The sequence below is a fragment of the Triticum urartu genome, chromosome 2A (genome assembly GCF_056163025.1).
Source record: "Triticum urartu cultivar PI428250 chromosome 2A, HENAU_Tu73, whole genome shotgun sequence".
Lineage (NCBI taxonomy): Eukaryota > Viridiplantae > Streptophyta > Magnoliopsida > Poales > Poaceae > Triticum > Triticum urartu.
In genome coordinates this window covers 640,994,359-641,011,713 of record NC_141874.1, presented here as the reverse complement: position 1 = coordinate 641,011,713, position 17,355 = coordinate 640,994,359, and the positions used below count along the sequence as shown (strand labels likewise).

Sequence of the window (17,355 nt, the reverse complement as noted above, 5' to 3'; positions counted from 1 at the left end):
ATATTCTCCGTTGATTTTCAGGTCATTCTGAGAACTTTTATTTCTGCACAAAAATAACACCATGGTAATTCTGCTGAAAACAGCGTCAGTCCGGGTTAGTTCCGTTCAAATCAAGCAAGTTAGAGTCCGAAACAAGGGCAAAAGTGTTTGGAAAAGTAGATACGATGGAGACGTATCAAATACATAGACAACACAGAGTGTCCCTAGTATGCCTCTACTTGACTAGCTCGTTAATCAAAGATGGTTAAGTTTCCTGAAAATAGACCTGTGTTGTCATTTGATCAACGAGATCACATCATTAGAGAATGATGTGATGTACAAGACCCATCCGTTAGCTTAGCATAATGATCGTTTAGTTTTACTGCTATTGCTTTCTTCATGACTTATACATGTTCATCTGACTATGAGATTATGCAACTCCCGAATACCGGAAGAACACCTTATGTGCTATCAAACGTCACAACGTAACTGGGTGATTATAAAGATGCTCTACAGGTGTCTCCGAAGGTGTTTGTTGGGTTGGCATAGATCAAGATTAGGATTTGTCACTCCGTGTATCGGAGAGGTATCTCCGGGCCCTCTCGGTAATGCACATCACTATAAGCCTTGCAAGCAATGTGACTAATGAGTTAGTTGTGGGATGATGCATTACAGAACGAGTAAATAGACTTGCCGGTAATGAGATTGAACTAGGTATGGTGATACCGACGATCGAATCCCGGGCAAGTAACATACCATGACAAAGGGAATAACGTATGTTGTTATGCGGTTTGACCAATAAAGATCTTCATAGAATATGTAGGAGCCAATATGAGTATCCAGGTTCCGCTATTGGTTATTGACCGGAGATATGTCTCGGTCATGTCTACATAGTTCTCGAACCCCTAGGGTCCGCACGCTTAACGTTCGATGATGATTTGTATTATGAGTTATGTGTTTTGGTGACCGAAGTTTCTTCAGAGTCTCGGATGAGATCATGGACATGACGAGGAGTCTCGAAATGGTCGAGAGGTAAAGATTCATATATTGGAAGGTTATATACGGACACCGGAATGGTCCCGAAGAAGATCGAGGATTTTTGTAGTACCGGGAGGTTACCGGAACCCCCCGGGAAAGTTAATGGGCATAATGGGCCATAGTGGAGGAGAGGAGGCAGCCACAGGAGGTGGCGCCCCCCCCCCCAACCCAATCCGAATTGGACAAGGGTTGGGGGCGCAACCCCCCTTTCCTTCTTCCTCTCCACCTCTTTCCCCTTTCCCCCTCCGTTGGAAGGAAGGAGGGGGGTCGAATCCTACTTGGGCTAGGAGTCCAAGTAGGACTCCCCCCTTGGCGCGCCCCTCCTAGGCCACCGGCCTCCTCCTCCCCCCTTTATATACGGGGGTGGGGGGCACCCCAAAGGGACACCAAAATTTGTCTTAGCCGTGTGCGGTGCCCCTCTTCACAGTTTACTCCTTCGGTCATAGCGTCATAGTGCTTAGGCGAAGCCCTGCGTGGATCACATCACCAACACCGTCGCCACGCCCTCGTGCTGACGGAACTGTCCCTCGACCCTCTACTGGATCAAGAGCTCGAGGGACGTCATCGAGCTGAACGTGTGCTGAACACGGAGGTGCCGTACATTCGGTACTTGGATCGGTTGGATCGTGAAGACGTTCGACTACATCAACCGCGTTAACATAACGCTTCCGTTTTCGGTCTACGAGGGTACGTGGACACACTCTCCCCTCTCGTTGCTATGCATCTCCTAGATATATCTTGTGTGATCGTAGGAATTTTTTTGAATTACTACATTTCCCAATAGTAAATACCTATTACGCAAGATCTGTATCCAAACCCCTTTCGTCTCCACCGACAATCTATAAAGCCACTTGCTAAGCACGCTCTTATTTTTAACTTCGAGATTTTCAATGCCCAAGCCCCCTTGGTCCTTTGGCCTACAAATAATATCCAATTTAGCCAGTCTATATTTGGTTTTGTTCTTGTCAATCTACAAGAAAAAACAGAGATCGATAAAAATCCAATCTTTTTCGTACCCCTACGGGTACCTCAAAGAAGGATAGGAGAAGCATCGGCATGCTCGTGAGTACCGAGTTGATGAGGACCAAGCCGCCCCCTCCTCCATAAGATAAGAGCTTGCCCTTCCAGCTGCTCAACTTATTTTCAAATCGATCTTCAATACATTTCCACTCTTTATTAGTGAGTTTACAATGGTGTACTGGGATGCTCAAATAAGTAAAAGGTAAAGAGCCTAGCTCGCAACCGAACAACTATTTGTAGTTATCCTGTTCATCTTTGGCACGCCCAAAACGGAATAATTCACTCTTGTTGAAATTAATTTTCAACCTGGACATTTCTTCAAAAAGGCATAAAACTAACTTCCTGAGGCTTCAGACATAACAGGTCAGAGGAGGTTCTATAGGAAACTTGTCAGAAATTGAGAGAAGGCCTCTAGTTTCCCTTGTCCTGCTTTGATCATAGGATCATCCATAACTTGACAATTTTCAAGTTACTCCACCGCACATGCTTCTTAGACATTTATAGTCATTATTAAATATCATGGATCTTATAAAACTTCCATGCATAAACAATGTTAATAGTAGAAATTATTTCTATCTGAAAACCCTAATCTAGCTAGTGATTCATGATCATTGCCTAATTTCACACCAAAATGCTCAATGATAATGCCAGACAGCTCTGGCAACAACACAGTGAAACATCAGGTGATTAATAAATTCATCCTCGCCACAAAACCCACAATTAAATGGTTTAGTTTGTGCCCTTTCCTAAGGTTATATTTAGTCATCAACTTATCAAGAGAAAACAACCAAAGGAAGATGTTAGATGGACATTTAGACTTGCCACTACAAGAATATAAAATGGGTTGAACTCCTCTAAAACAGATCGCATGACACAATGAGCTAGTGAAGTGGTGACTGGGATGACCTTTGTTTTCTACCCCCTTGGTTTCTAAATATAAGTTTTTTTTTAGAGATTTCAATATGGACTATATACTACTGATGTATATAGACGGTGTAGACTCAGTCATTTTGCTCCTTATGTAGTCTTTATTGCAATATCTAGAAAGAGTTATATTTAGAAACGGGGGAGTAGGTGCCAGATCAAGGAATAAGATTCACTAGAAGTTATTATTGGAACTTAGAAATGGGTGTGGCTAAGTTTGAGTCGACTGAAACTTAATCAAGTCTTAGTCAAGTGATATACTCCCTCCGTCCCAAAATTTAAGACAAGCATTTAAGGCAAATTTAAGACAAGAATTTTGGGACGGAGGAAGTAGTATATAAGAAGAAAAAGGAAAAACCGAAAAGAAATTTTTTGTACGAATCTTCCTGCAAGATCAAAGGCATATAGTATCGACTGAGACATAACGAAGTTTTAGTCGACTGAGACTTAGCAAAACTGTTAAAAAATATGGCAGCAATACATTGTTGAATTTTTAATAAGTTCAAATGATTCCTTTGAAAAGAAAAAACTTATTTGATCCTCGACGACCCTGCGCGTCCATACGAGCTGTACCTCTAGAAGACTCTGGAACGCGTTTCCTACTGCAAAAGAACACGCGTACAGAATAAGCCACTCGCGCATAGAGGACCCCAGACCGGCCCGAGCCCTAGACAGCCAAACCTTCCCCGAAATCCCAATCCAGACCATCAGAGCTTCCCCCAAATTCCCCACGCCGCGCCGCGCCGCCGATCGAGCGCAGAATCTCGAGCGCCGCCCGCGATGCCGAAGAAGATGGGCGTCAACTCCAAGGCGGAGGCCGCCCGCGAGCGCCGCTCCGCCGAGGAGTCGGACCGCCGCCAGCGCGCCGAGCGCGCCAAGGAGGAGGAGTACTGGCGCGAGGCCGAGGGGTCCAAGTCCCGCGCCGCGCGCCGCCGCGAGGAGGAGGCCGAGAAGCGCGCCGAGGCCGCCGCCCGCAAGGCCGAGAACCGCCGCCTCGCCTCGGCCGAGGCCGCCGCCGTCGCCTCCGCCGTCTCCAAGACGGACGCCCGCAAGGCCAACCGCGTCGGCGCCCCGGCCCCCAAGGTCACCGAGGCCGAGCTCGTGCGCCGCCGCGAGGAGGAGCGCCTGCGCCTCGAGCGCGAGGCCGAGGCCGCCAAGAAGCGCGCCGCGCGCACCGCCGAGGAGGAGGAGTACGAGCGCGTCGTCCTCGTCGCCAACACCAACAGGGACGACTCCATCATCGAGGCCTCGGGTGTCGACGAGGCCATCGTGCGGCTGTCGCTTGTTGACACAGACGCGGCCTTGCCGGCAGACAGGCATCCTGAGCGCCGCCTCAAGGCATCATTCAAGGTATATTCTTTAGTATTTGGCTAAAGTTCAGATTTGCTTACTGAACTGCTGCATAAGTTTGAAAATTTGATGATTGCATTATAATCACACACACAAAAAATCTGTGCCAAGGAGTGTAGGATCAACCAAACCGCAGTATGATTTTATTGTTCCATGCGCATTAGGTCTGCTGACAGTGATAGTTATAGTTTGGGTGTGACTTGTGAGAATACCCAATAGTGACTTCTTCTGGTACTAACAGATGAGCCCTATGGTACTTGTTTGCAATTGTTGGATGTTCCATGAACATGATTTGAGACGTGAGCAATCAAATTTGTATAACCTCTCTCGAGAGGATGAAATGAGTTGATATCTGATATCCTACATACTGAGTGGAGTATCTTGTATGGTAGTTATTGGTTTATTACTTGTAGTATGCTAAAAACTCATAAGCTGAGGACCATAAGGGGAAATTCATCCACAGGAACGATTAGCTAGTTGGGGAGGCAACATCCTACCACTCCCACTGCCAGCCTCACAGACAATATTTTGATGTGCTAATGCATTTAGTCTTACGATTTTGCGGGTACCTTAGTTCAAGGTTCAAGCACAAACTTCTGATTGGTAGATGAATTTCAATCATGTCACTTACAAGAGTGTTCTGCATTATGTGCCATGTTACTTTGCAAATCCTACATTGGATTCTATTTATTATACTCATAATGAGTCATTTAGTTTCATGTGGTATGCTATGGTTGGAATTTTATGCTCACTGGAGATCTGTTGCTGAAGTACATTTCGAATTATCTTTATGACAGGCATTTGAAGAGGCAGAGCTCCCTAGGCTGAAGGAAGAAAAGCCAGGCCTAACACTGAAACAGTACAAAGACATGATATGGAAGCTGTGGAAGAAATCCCCAGACAACCCTCTGAACAAGGTTTGTTCATATAATTCTATATGCTACATGTTTTTCGAATATATTTCTTATTTGTGCCCCATATTTTCTTGGTTCATTGAGTCTGTTGCCTGTAGCATTAGAACATGTTATTTTGAAATTATGTTGCATGAATGTAGTCTACAAAGAACTAAAGGTAATCAATACATCAGCGTCATCTACAAAAGAACAGAAAGAGAATTGGGGCAAACCTTGACAATCGATAATTGCATTACATATATTTAATATTCTTAATGAAAATAGTTTCCAACAGAAATTAACCCCAAAGTGATAATTCTGGATATTTTCCTGTAATTTAACTTGGAAAGCAGAAGTGGTGGTGTATGAATTATGATACTCTAGAGGTTTGTTGTCTCACCTGAGTTGTGACTAATTATCATGCGCAGGCAACTGAGTGAGGATGCAGTCCCAGTTTCTTACCGAATGATATGGATTCTAAGGTGAGTTTCCATGGCTTTAATTTAATAGGCGCCTGTGGCTTTCATAGTTCATGGAACAATAATGTGCCTCAACACGCAGGCATCCAATGGAACAGAACTGCAGCTGTCTCAGTACCTTTGTCGGTGGAGTGAAATGATGTGTGACATAGCTTGAACCAAATACTCAAGCTTCTCAGCTAATAATCAACAAATCGATGCAATGTATATTCTGAGGGTTTGCTTTTGATTAGAGAGATTTTGTCCAAGTTCATGTTGTACTTAGTTATGTTTGGGGCATGTTAGTACTTGAATTTTGAACAGTTGGGCTAATACAGGATGATTATGCCATTTTCTTCGGTCTATGTCTTCCGTAATCGTTGTGAGTTTTTCATCTGGTCATTGCGATTGTAGCGAAAAGTAGTATTGGTGAGGAACTGCTGCTAAAAAATATTGACAATGCAGCTTTTGCCTGAAAACAAACCATTCCTGAAACATTTCATTGCTGAGGGCTAGGCGGCGGGATAGAAAATGCGTAGGCGTGACGATGGTTTTTGGCGTTGGGGCCTTGGGGTGGTTGTGAGGGGAGTGTCCACATGGATCATGGATCTGGTGGGGAGCAAGCTGCTCTGGGCTAATTGGAATCATGTGATGCATCATGGACCGTTGCAGTTTTGTACAGGCTCTGGCCTAGAAGGGTGTGACGGTTCCTTGCATACATCTCTGAACCGAAAGTATGGTGAAATTCTGAGGGGCATTGTCGAATAGCTGGTCAATATATTGATTTACAACTGTCTCCTTGTAGGATTTGATTGTATAGAAATCTTTTCTGGCTGCTGTCTTCAGTGATACCGAGGAGTTAACATTTCTATGTTTAAACATGTTTCAGAAGCAATCATCTTCATACGTTGTGAGTTGGGGTGCTTACGCGGGGCGGATAATGATTGTACAAGGCAATTTGAGATCTCATTTAAGTTTGTTATAAAAATATGGAGCTTGTGTCAAGTAGATTCTCAGCGTAGAACAAATCTTCAATCATTGTATTATTATCAGTTGTTGCCATGGGCACTTTTGATCTTTGTTACATGTTTCCAAACAACAACCGACATAGTAAAGATCCACACACGTATACAAATCCCACACCAATCACCTCACACTATGTCATCAATGGAATGAATTGAGCTGCGGACATCTTGCTCCAGCATACCAATCATAGTTCATCTGTAGCCGTTCTGCTCATACGTCGACGGCTTCGGCCCGAGCAGGCTGGTCATCATCCTGAGCACACAAACAAAGGCAACATTCAATTATCTGTAGCACTCATCACTGTGTTGTTCTACAGACAATTTCATCCATTGCTGGAAGGAAGAAGTGAACAGTACTAACCTTTGGACCCGACCCTGCGGCTTTCTGCGGCAGCACCCAAACCCCCCAAACAACAAACGGGTCAGTCAGTTGCTTCCCCTGTCTCTCCTCAGTAAATTTCGTAAGAGTGCGCACACTTGCCTTTCTCTCGGCCTTGCCACGATCTGGTTACGCTCCGCCGCCGAGCCTGTCGTGGTCGCGGGTCTTGGAGGCTGCTCCCCTACTCTGGGGACAGTCTTCACCTGAAAAAGAAGAAGATGATATGGTCATTGATGGTCAGACCTCCTTTGGCTATCATCTTGTTTGCATTGTGCATTGGCCACTGCATCAGATGTATATCAGGTCATAACTCACCAGATTCCTGAACTGAAGGTTGTAGAACATCTGCATGTAGCGTTGTTTCGCCACTCTCTCTTCCTTGTTCAGAGTCCTCCAGAAGCCATACATTGACCCCATGTTCAGCACCTTGGTTGCGTAAATCTTCCATGTGTAGCTGCCATCATGATATATAGCACATGGTTAGTTTTTTTTACCAGGTGACAGAAAGACCATTCGTGAGGTAGGATAAGAGACGATGCCTACCATTCGTAGATGCGCTGAAGTCCGGCAGTGGACACCTTGTTCCAGTAGCCTGGGTCTTCCTTGCACTTCTGGAAGAAGTCTGCAATCTTGGTGCCTGCCTCCCTGCCGTTCATTGGGTTTATGTGGAAACCTGAGACACCATCCACAATAATCTCTGCCGGCCCTCCTTGATTCGTTGCGAAGGTTGGCAGCCCGCAGTTCATCGCCTCGATGACTGTTAGCCCAAATGCTTCATACAGAGCAGGCTGAAACCAAAGAAAAGGCTAGTGTTGAGATTTTATTTCAAGAAAGAAAGAAAAGGCTAGAGTTGAGGTTTCATCCACTTCAGAGGATGTAGGCATATATTGTTCATGATCGAGCAATTAGTTTTGTAGCTTATTGTATACCTGAACAAATGCACCCTTTGTATCTGCAATGTAACGGTACAGCTCTCCGTTACGGACACGGTCAGTTTGAGCCTTGATCCAGCGGATCTGCCCTTTGAGTTGGTACTTGTCGATCAAATTGTGCATCTTGTTGATCTCGTCTATCTCTTCCCGGTCCTTGGACTGTGCAGCATTCAGGAGGCCTGCAACGACGACGAGGTTCACGAGGTCCCTAACCTTCTTGTTCTGCCCATACCACTCGACTAGTCCAGTGATGTTCTTCACCTTGTCCAGCCTCGCCATCGAGAAGATGATTGGCTTACTTCTGTCTGCCAGATACCCTCTGATTTGGTAGCACCACGGCAGTTAGCAACTTCGTCTGACAAAATAAAAGTACGTGTGTTTGTAAGGAGCTTACATGTGTTCATCTGTGTCCTCCTTACTGTACAGCAACTCCTCAATCTGTGGGTGTAAAGCTGTCAGCCGCTTCTGCTTCTGTGTGAAGGGGAAGTAGACGGACTGATCGGCACCAGGTGCAGCAATGTTGAACTTCGGGTCGAAGACATTGATGCCCGTGGCGTAGCGGCAAAGCCCGGGCATTGTGAATGCGTAGTGGTGTTCATACTGGCCAGGCTTCTCTTTGCTGCATCACACATATTTATGTTAAGAAGTTCTAGGAGTAAGTACTTCGAGCACTGAAGTTATTACAATAAAATTCAGTATACAGACCTTCCAGCGATTTCTTGGTATGTGCTAGTGATGATAAAGTCAGTAGTGTTCATGGCGATCATATCAGCAGTGAATTGGCAGGAGAAGTGGTACTTCTGGTCCAGCTCTCTCCACTTGGAATCCGAGTCCTCATACTTCGTCTTTTCGAGAGCATGCGCAATCGTTCCCTGTCAGGAAGATCATTTAGGGATGTGACATCAGCTGCGATTGGTGGCAAAAGAAATCTTGAGGAATCCTATTTGATTAGACATTTTCTCACCTGTGTGACTCCTAGTTTGCTCGACATGAGAGACGCCACCAAGTTGCCATCAGTGTAGTTACCAATGATCAAGTCTGGTTTGCCCTCTAGAATGTCAAGAATTTTGGTAGAGGCATCCTGAAATTGCACCGCGTTTAAATTTTACTCAAGATCCCTTAACACAAGAGACAAGAGTGCTGATGATTAATAATTCGTAGGTGGCAAACCTGAGCATATCTCTCTAGGTAAGGGTAAATGTCAAACCGGGAAACCCACTGGCGCAAATCCTTCCCATCTTCAGTCTTGAACGGCACACGTAGTATGTGTGAATATTTTGTATTTTCAACTGGTTCGAGCTCCACATTACACTTTGTGCCTTTGGAATCTGGTATCAGTCTTGTTAGCTGCAGCACAGGAGTAGACATTAGTTTATCAGTTCTACAAATGCAGAGATAGCAGGAATGGCTATGATCACGGTGTAAATAGCTTTACCACAAGAATCTTTGGTGTTATATGCAAACCCTGCAGCTTGATTCTTTGCAGAAGCTCCTCCTCCATGGACCTGACTTGGTCCAGGATGTAGACAACCTGTTACGGAGAAACCATGCCTTCAGAGTATGATTATAAGCTGATCAGAGTATTATTTCTTACGATTTGATGATATCGATACCTGACCGCCGGTGTCTGGCAAGCCTAGAACCTTCTCCTGGCCAAAGTAACCATGGATAGAGAAGACAACAATGTTAAATATGGTTGGAACCCTGCTGAAGAACTTCTCCATGTTGATAGGATCCGGTGCCTGGAGCACTTCAGATAGGAAATTCAGTGTCTCCTTGCACGTCTCAGCATTTTCACCCCACCCTTTCTCCAATCCCCATTCTTGAAATCTGCAGGACCATTGTAAAGAAACCTTAGGCATTTTTGGCACCATAGATTTTTTTTTAAGCTACTTAATTTGGCTGTACATTACCTTTGTTCAAATTTCAAATATGGTGTGAATTTTGGCAGCCCGCTAACAAAAACTTCTGCAAGGAGCAGCGCCGTCTGAAGCTTGTTCACCGTGTCGATTGTGTCGTTAACCATCAGCTTCTGCATGTTTGCAAGGATATATGAGTCTAACCAGTCTGTTAATTTCAATAATCTCTGTGGTGTGAATGGCTGATCTTCTTACCTCGCCGCGGTAATTCAGAGTGAGTAAATAGTCGAGCAACGGCTTCATGCTTTCAGGCTTGCCATTCAGCTTTGAAGACATGAACTTGGAGACAAACTGCATCCCGTTCCCTATGGATGAGGGAAGTGTCAGACGTGGCGTTGAGAGGTCAAGAGCGCCGAAATCAACCTCCAGCGAGTTGTCATCCTTGGCCCTGAAATTCACATGAGCAAACAATTTTCTTTTTCAGTTTCACAGCTACATAGAATCAAATTGCATTGCTCTCCCATGTGAAACTTATATCATATATCAGGAAATGTACATACCATTTCTCATCGTATAACGTCTCTTTGAACTTGAGGTACTCGGATGGCGTGATCCCTTCGACCGACAGATCATCGGCATGGACCTTGACGTACTCCCAGATGCCGGGGTTCATTCTGACAGCGAACGCAACGAATGGCGGCAGCACTACCGCTTCCTGCGATCATAATAACAAGGATGCAAAATTTTAATAAGCTCTCTCTGCTTGTATCGAACATCATTTATTTCAGCTATAAGAGTGAATTGGGTAATTCTCAAAGCGAAATAACAAGTAACCTGGGTGGAACAAATGATGTAGCCGAGGAAGCCTTCGACGAGCTTCTCCTTCTCGACCTTGTCGTCGAGCGACCTCTCCAGCTCCTCCATGAGCTGCTGGTTCTTGAGGAGCCTGCGGCCCTTGGACACGTAGCGCTGGAAGCACCGCTTCATCTGGTAGCGGCTCTGCCGCAGCGCGTCGGGCATGGTCTCGGCGACGCTGTCCATCCTCTTGAAGCTGAGCTTGGTGGAGGCCATGGCGGGCGAGGGACTCAGCTCACCACCAGGCTCGCTAAAGCTGGCGGAGAAGGCCCGAGAACTATGTTGGGAAAGGGAAGTAAGCTGTGTGGTTTGTCTGGGGCGTGGGTGAGCAGCGATTTATAGAGGATGGCACGGAGCAGAACTTGGCTCCATGGAGGAAGTTTTCTGTGGTGTGGACAACTGGACATGGCTGGAGATGCAAGGTAGGCGAGGCTAGGCCGGGAGGAGAAAGCACATCGCCCGGGACAAGTTATTCCAAAGAACTGAAAGAAGCACACACGCGACGTAGGGAAGAAACGCATAGCGGCATAGGATGTCTTGCACATTTCCCTTTTCAGTTTAATCTCTCGCTTTTATTTAGGACAGAAAGTGAAGTTCCTTTCGTGTGTCGTCACGGCATGAAGATGCAGCAGGCAGGATGGGGCCAAGTATTTGTCGAGGGTCCTACTACAGCCGGCCAGGCTAGCACTCGACTCGATGCCCGTCTACGCAGCCCCGGTACTGCACAGCCGTGCAGGATGCCAAGGCCCTAGCGCCCTTTCAAATCTTGCTCCTACCAGACCAGATACCAGACCAATGAAGCACAGCACTTTTGAGAAGGGAAAAACGTGTCAAACCTCGATCAAAAAAAGAAAAAGAAAGAGAAGCCGAACTACTCCCTCCGTCCCATGATATAAGAGCGTTTTTAAGGAAGGGGTAGGACGGAGTGGAAGACCGAAATACACCAGAAACTGAGTATCAGCCTCGCTCCAGTAAATTCTCAAAATCAAATTTGTTCTGTCGTCCACGTGATGCTGCTCAATGAATATCATCTAGGAGTAGTACTTTCTCTCGAGCGGAATGTGATTGTTTAGCAGCAGAACAACACGAGGTGACAAAACTGATAAACGTTGGGGCCGAAATGGTTCAATCTCTCAACTTTTCTCTAAGTTGTTGCTGGGAAAAGGTAAACGTCCCCAATTTCTCAAAATTGTTGCTGCTTGCTCCTGGCTGGTGTACATTTTCCAATTGACATCAAGTAACGCACTCGAGAAAACGAAAAACGATTCGTCGTCATTCCTAGCACACGTGGCATCGGCATACGTCTTCGGCAGTAATCTTGGCTTATCAGTACGCCTCCTCTACCAATAATACTTGCCCTGGATGGCATCATGTTGCAGCAGCATATTATTGCAGCAAGTCCATCTTAACGTCCGTGACATCGAGTTGCAGTATCTCGGCTCTGCAACGTAGCATGGAACCAATACTGCAATAGCAAGAGCACAAGCATGCGCAAAGAAGCTCATCAGAAATTAATAAAATTGTACTCCAGGGATGTAAATTCATTTCTTATTTATCTACAGATGGTGAATGGGGCTTGAGAGGAGACGTCCACGGTTGAACATGCATCACATGTTTCTTTAAGGGCGCCAGAGATACCTGATAAATGGCAAGGAACCTAAACATAGACAAGAAGGATGGTTACCTCGGATTTGTGCGTCCAAGATCACCGTGCACAAACTCCTTAATGTATGTTCCTGCCTGTAAACACATCACAGTCGATCAAACAGGAAATAGAAAACTATGGTACACTTCTAATGAAGATATTTACACAAGCATCCAGCAAATGCTGCATTTTTCCAGCAGTTAGGGCATACAAAATCAGAATGTTTATAGACAGATACTAACTTTGGAGACAAATAACCTACTAACTGGCAAGATAGTACCTGAGTGCATAGATGCAACAAGTAATAGTTTGAGCTGCCTTCAACTTTCTCAATCTCCATCCTGATTGTCAGATAAATGAAATACAAAGTGATTTTTGAAAGAAGAAAAATAGAACAATGAAACAGATTACATAAAGCTGGAATCAGTCTCAACTCTCACCAATGTATAATCCGTTTCCGCTCCAATGGGCTTCTTCGATGAAGAACCCTTACGGGGGTATTTTGTACAATTTCCTAGAAGGCAGGAAATAAAATAGATGCCATTATGTTTACTTCATAGGGAGTGTTGGCTTAGTGTACCCGAGTAGCAAGATATCAACACAAAATAGTTGAATAAACTCAGGATAAAGTCCCAGTCAATTCATCACATATATACTCATGACAAACAAACTGCCTTAACAAAAGCGCGGATACCCTAGCAAAGAATATCAATCCTGGCACAGAAAACAAAAGCAAATATTGACAAAGTTCATCTCATATCTCAACAGGCTTATTCCCCGCTACCTGCCTCAGTACTACTTGCTTAGGTAAAAATAACCCAAAGCTTTACTCCGACACATGGTCACATGCAAAACCCCAACTTATCCAATAAAACAACAAGAGAACAAAATCAAACTAGCTCGGTGGGTTTACTAGTAAGCAAATATACTGTACCATATCCTTAATAACTGAAATTTTCTGCAGGTCATCATCCGTCAGAGGACTAGAAGTCCATATGAGGGCAGCATACTGCTTCTGCACACATAAAGTAAGAGTAAACCTTGATGATCAGGTAAGGATTGTGTTGTTTTGCAAGACAAGGCAATGTGTAAGGTAATGTGATGTGATGTGACAAAAAAAATGTAAATGATTAGAATAACTGACACTATCATTTCAGCTAAATGATACTGTCACCAGTTGAATGGAGCACCTGCTTCTCCGCTTCCCCTTCACGCATCATGGCCCATATTTCATTGTCTACCAACTTGAGATTTCTAATTCTGACCTAGAAAATTCAAGTCATAAATATATGATATGCAATCTGTGTGTAACTATGACCTGCAACGTCAATCCAGCATGAATTTGATTCCTTACATGTTTCTTTTCGGAGCTATTAATCTTGTCAGAAATTTGTTGAATTTCAATCGCAGATGGAATTGATCGCACATTCAGGACTTCAATTAGAAATGGACGACCAGATCCAAGCATCCGTACCTGTGTGTGCGAGACATTCAGCATACCATATACCAACAGATACAGTTCCAAACTACAACATTACATCGATATCTTCTCTTCCAGCAGCATGGAACTTGTAGCCATCACCTCTGGAGATGGCACAAACACTCTCTTTAATTATCTCCTACAAAAAAAGGTGCAATGATGTTCAGTTTTGTTGGGTTGGGACCTGACTCTGATGCAGTGTGTTTTACCTCAACTGATGCTTCCCCCATTCTTTCATCATCAATTATCCAACATGACTGACTGACATTTCTTGAAAGCTGACAATGGCAATTAGTAACATGAGGGATTCAGAATCTTTTTTGAACATCAACAAGTTTAACTGAAGAGCAAACGCACAGGTAGTTTGTTTATGTATATTGAGGATAGGGAAACAAATACCAAGGCGCATGCAACTGCTATTATGGCACAAAGGTACAGTGTAGCCTCTTTAAAAGAAAACTATTTGATTTTGAAACGACATTTTGTATTATTCATAACAACTATTTGAATCTTTTCATCACCTTTAATGAGGTTGGAAAGTGAGTTTACAGAACTACATAGTTCTTGATGGAGTAACCTTCAAGAAAGCAGGTGATTATCGATCAAGAAGGCATTTCATAAGTTTGCTACTAGGGAATTAGTCCTTACCGACAGAAAAAATTGGTGTTCTGCTATAATTGACATTCTGGTAATGAACCACACTGGTTAAAACCAAGGATTACTTGAACATACCTTCAAGTATCTTCCGCCAATATATATGGCCGGCCTTAGGAAGGATATCACAAGATGGCAAGGTTTGGACACCTGAAGAGGAAATCAATTAAGTTGATCTAAAAAAATCAGTATAATATGGCCAATTTCTGGGGGTAAAACAGTATTGCAATAGTACAGTGGGCACCTTTTCAGGAGGCAACTTAAATAAACTACAGAATTCTTGATCTTGAATACCCTCGAGGGACTTGTGGATGAATGAATCTGTTTCACTTAATGTCTGTTTATCATCATATGTTGAGTTCCTTCTAGTATCATTTCCTTCTCTTGACTCTGTTACAACATCAGACAAATCATTATATGAATGAAAATCTGATAAATCCAGAAGGATGATCAAGTTACCTTGTTAGTAAATGACCACTTAAAGGACTTACCTGCTTTCCTTTTACGATTACTGTCATTTGGCAATAAACGTTTGAGCTTCAGTGAAGCATCATCATGAGTATATGTTAAGCGAATTCGAAATGAATTGTTACCGTGCTTAACACCCTGCATGTATTTGTTTAGTCAAGCAATTGTTGGTTGCACAACGCTCCAAGACAAAAGACAATCACAGAAGATCCTACCAGTTGTTTCTCGAGCGATGGTACTATCAGCAGTCTCAGACCCTCCTTCACTGACATGGTTTGTTGAGAAAATATTTCGTCCTTGAACCAATTTTCACTGCCATATTTTTCTTTCATATATAACCTATTAAGAGGGAAAAGGAGAACACATTATGAGAACAACAGTTTAGAATCATCACATGTATTACAAGAACATTAAGATTAGAATGAAACACACACAAAAATAACCATGCACATTTGAGAGCAGGTAAGACATGATCTTAATTGTAATTATCCAGTATCCACCAAAACCAAATTTAGCTCACTGCCGTGAACAGAGTTGGAAGTTCTTTTAACATTGGTTGTGTCAAATATCACCATATATTCAATTGAGAAGACAACCTTCTAGATTATTGATATGGTTAGTATACACTATATAATGTCATCTCCTTGAATTACCACCGCCATATATTGAATTGAATGTGCAGGCGCTACAGAAAAAAAACTGAAGCAGATATTCTCAAGTAGGGATAGATGGTTACCTGATGGCACGTTCATTCGCTGCTACAACTGCAGGCAGTGAAATTTCTAAAGAAAACCCATCGATTTGATAACCCTCTCTTTGTATTGCTTGAGATACCATTGAAGTAATTATGTCGATACGAGAAATGTCATCAAACGGTACTACACCCTCATCCTGATGGCAGGTGGGTAGCAATATTCCAAAGCAAATAGAGCAGCATGCTCCATCCGTTGATAAACATGAGCAAGACCCGCCTTTTGCGGAGTCATCATGCTCTTCAAGAAATGAATGGAAGAAAGGCACCGTAAGAGATGCACATGAGCAGGCATGGCTAAAGGCTCCAAACATGCGAAAGATGCATCGCACACAAACCTGCAACATGACAGTAACGTTGATGATTTATCTCCAGTTGTGAATTATGTATTAACAGGCAGATCAGCAGAACAATGCAACGGAATGAGAGCCACTGGTCAGAAAAAGCTCCATACACTGTCAACATCGCACACATGTTTACATACACAATAAAGAACAACTGTTTCTCTCTGGTTCACTTTATCTTAATTCTTAAACACAGTCAGAGTTCTCTATATTGCTCCTTACTTCTAGTTCTATAAAGAATTAACACAGATCGAATCAATCAATCAAGGGAGGTGACACAATTTTCGGAATCCCATCTATTTTTTTCGGAATCAATCAATCAAACAATCAACCGCTTTCCTAGCAAATGCTCATCGGATCTATAAAACTGTACATTGGTGCATTAATCTCACTTAACAACTACACAAACAGATATTGAATATGAGAGGAGTGAGGATTCAGCAGCAAAGTTTGTACAGCGAGGAGCTGGTGCATCTACCAACGAAAACCACCGGCCGTCAAAGACGATTGAATTTGGGGTTTCTTCTACTACTTTGCTTCAAGCAGCTAAGTTCATCGCAGAGTAAAAAAAAAGTGACTGAGCTGTTCTCCGAAGGGGAAATTCTAGTCCTGTTGCTCCTTAGGAACAACATCAATCTATAAAGCTGTCGAGATTTCTTCCTTCTAGTTCAGAAGGCTGCCGTAATTTTGAGGGGAAGATAAAAGATGGGTGAGGAGCCGAACCCCGACGGAGAGGAGGTGGTGGACGGCGTGGAGCGGCGGGAAGGATGCCGCCGCGGCCCGCTCGAGGATGCTTCTGGCCTCCGCGTCCGACTCCGCCGCCGCCGCGTGTGTGGCGGTCATGGTGGTCGCCGCGGCTCGTTAAACCCTAGCTAATCCCCCCTGGTGCAGGAGGACTGAGACCGCTACAACTGACAAGGAGCCCGACTAGGTTGAACCGGACCTGTTTCAGAGGGTGTACACACCAAATAAGCATGTCAAACATTTTTCTTTAAAGGCTGCGGTAGGCGGGTGCCCCTATATCTCGCGTTCAGCGAGAGTGGAGGAAGCCTTGCTGAATTGGAGACCGAGATGGGCCGGCCAAGAAGCGCGGGAGGCCACAGCCTCCTTTTTTCTTTTTTTTTACGTTTTCTGTTTTTCTGTTTTTCTTTATTTTTGTATTTTTTTATACTTAAAAATATTCTATATATATATATATTAGAAAAAAAACTATACAAAAAACATTTCAAAAATGTTGAAAAAGTATTAAATTTATTTAATCAAGCATTTGGAAAATGTTGAACAAGTATTTGAAAAATGAA

At 43.8% G+C, this 17,355-nt stretch overlaps 3 protein-coding genes across 4 annotated transcripts; 1 reads left to right on the top strand and 2 right to left on the bottom strand.

Annotated features, from left to right (window-relative positions):
• The first annotated feature begins 3,575 nt into the window (after positions 1-3,575).
• Positions 3,576-6,021, top strand: LOC125539444 (coiled-coil protein). The gene is made up of 4 exons (XM_048702895.2): positions 3,576-4,311; positions 5,109-5,228; positions 5,633-5,686; positions 5,766-6,021. Exons 1-3 carry the CDS (start codon positions 3,742-3,744, stop codon positions 5,642-5,644), a joined length of 702 nt encoding a protein of 233 aa, XP_048558852.2. The 5' UTR covers positions 3,576-3,741; the 3' UTR covers positions 5,645-5,686; positions 5,766-6,021.
• Positions 6,022-6,681: 660 nt separating this feature from the next.
• Positions 6,682-11,127, bottom strand: LOC125539442 (sucrose synthase 7). 2 transcript variants are annotated; one of them, XM_048702893.2, is made up of 16 exons: positions 10,692-11,127; positions 10,418-10,572; positions 10,113-10,305; positions 9,912-10,030; positions 9,612-9,828; positions 9,434-9,529; positions 9,169-9,345; positions 8,963-9,079; positions 8,704-8,870; positions 8,393-8,617; positions 7,996-8,317; positions 7,610-7,854; positions 7,382-7,520; positions 7,165-7,269; positions 7,049-7,072; positions 6,682-6,940 (listed from the first exon to the last, which is right to left on the bottom strand). In XM_048702893.2, the coding sequence occupies exons 1-16, from the start codon at positions 10,926-10,928 to the stop codon at positions 6,899-6,901; spliced, it is 2,580 nt and encodes an 859-aa protein (XP_048558850.1). In that variant the 5' UTR covers positions 10,929-11,127; the 3' UTR covers positions 6,682-6,898. The 2 variants fall into 2 exon arrangements, with proteins under 2 accessions (XP_048558850.1, XP_087400812.1); XM_087544686.1 differs by having other exon boundaries at positions 7,049-7,068; positions 10,692-11,121.
• Positions 11,128-11,651: 524 nt separating this feature from the next.
• LOC125539443 (Pseudouridine synthase family protein) lies at positions 11,652-17,000 on the bottom strand. Its single transcript, XM_048702894.2, has 15 exons — positions 16,778-17,000; positions 15,696-16,048; positions 15,175-15,298; positions 14,983-15,097; positions 14,736-14,881; positions 14,570-14,641; positions 14,047-14,115; positions 13,896-13,976; positions 13,712-13,831; positions 13,548-13,622; positions 13,292-13,372; positions 12,798-12,871; positions 12,638-12,698; positions 12,397-12,452; positions 11,652-12,177 (listed from the first exon to the last, which is right to left on the bottom strand). The coding sequence occupies exons 1-15, from the start codon at positions 16,895-16,897 to the stop codon at positions 12,099-12,101; spliced, it is 1,626 nt and encodes a 541-aa protein (XP_048558851.1). The 5' UTR covers positions 16,898-17,000; the 3' UTR covers positions 11,652-12,098.
• Between the last annotated feature and the right edge of the window lie 355 nt (positions 17,001-17,355).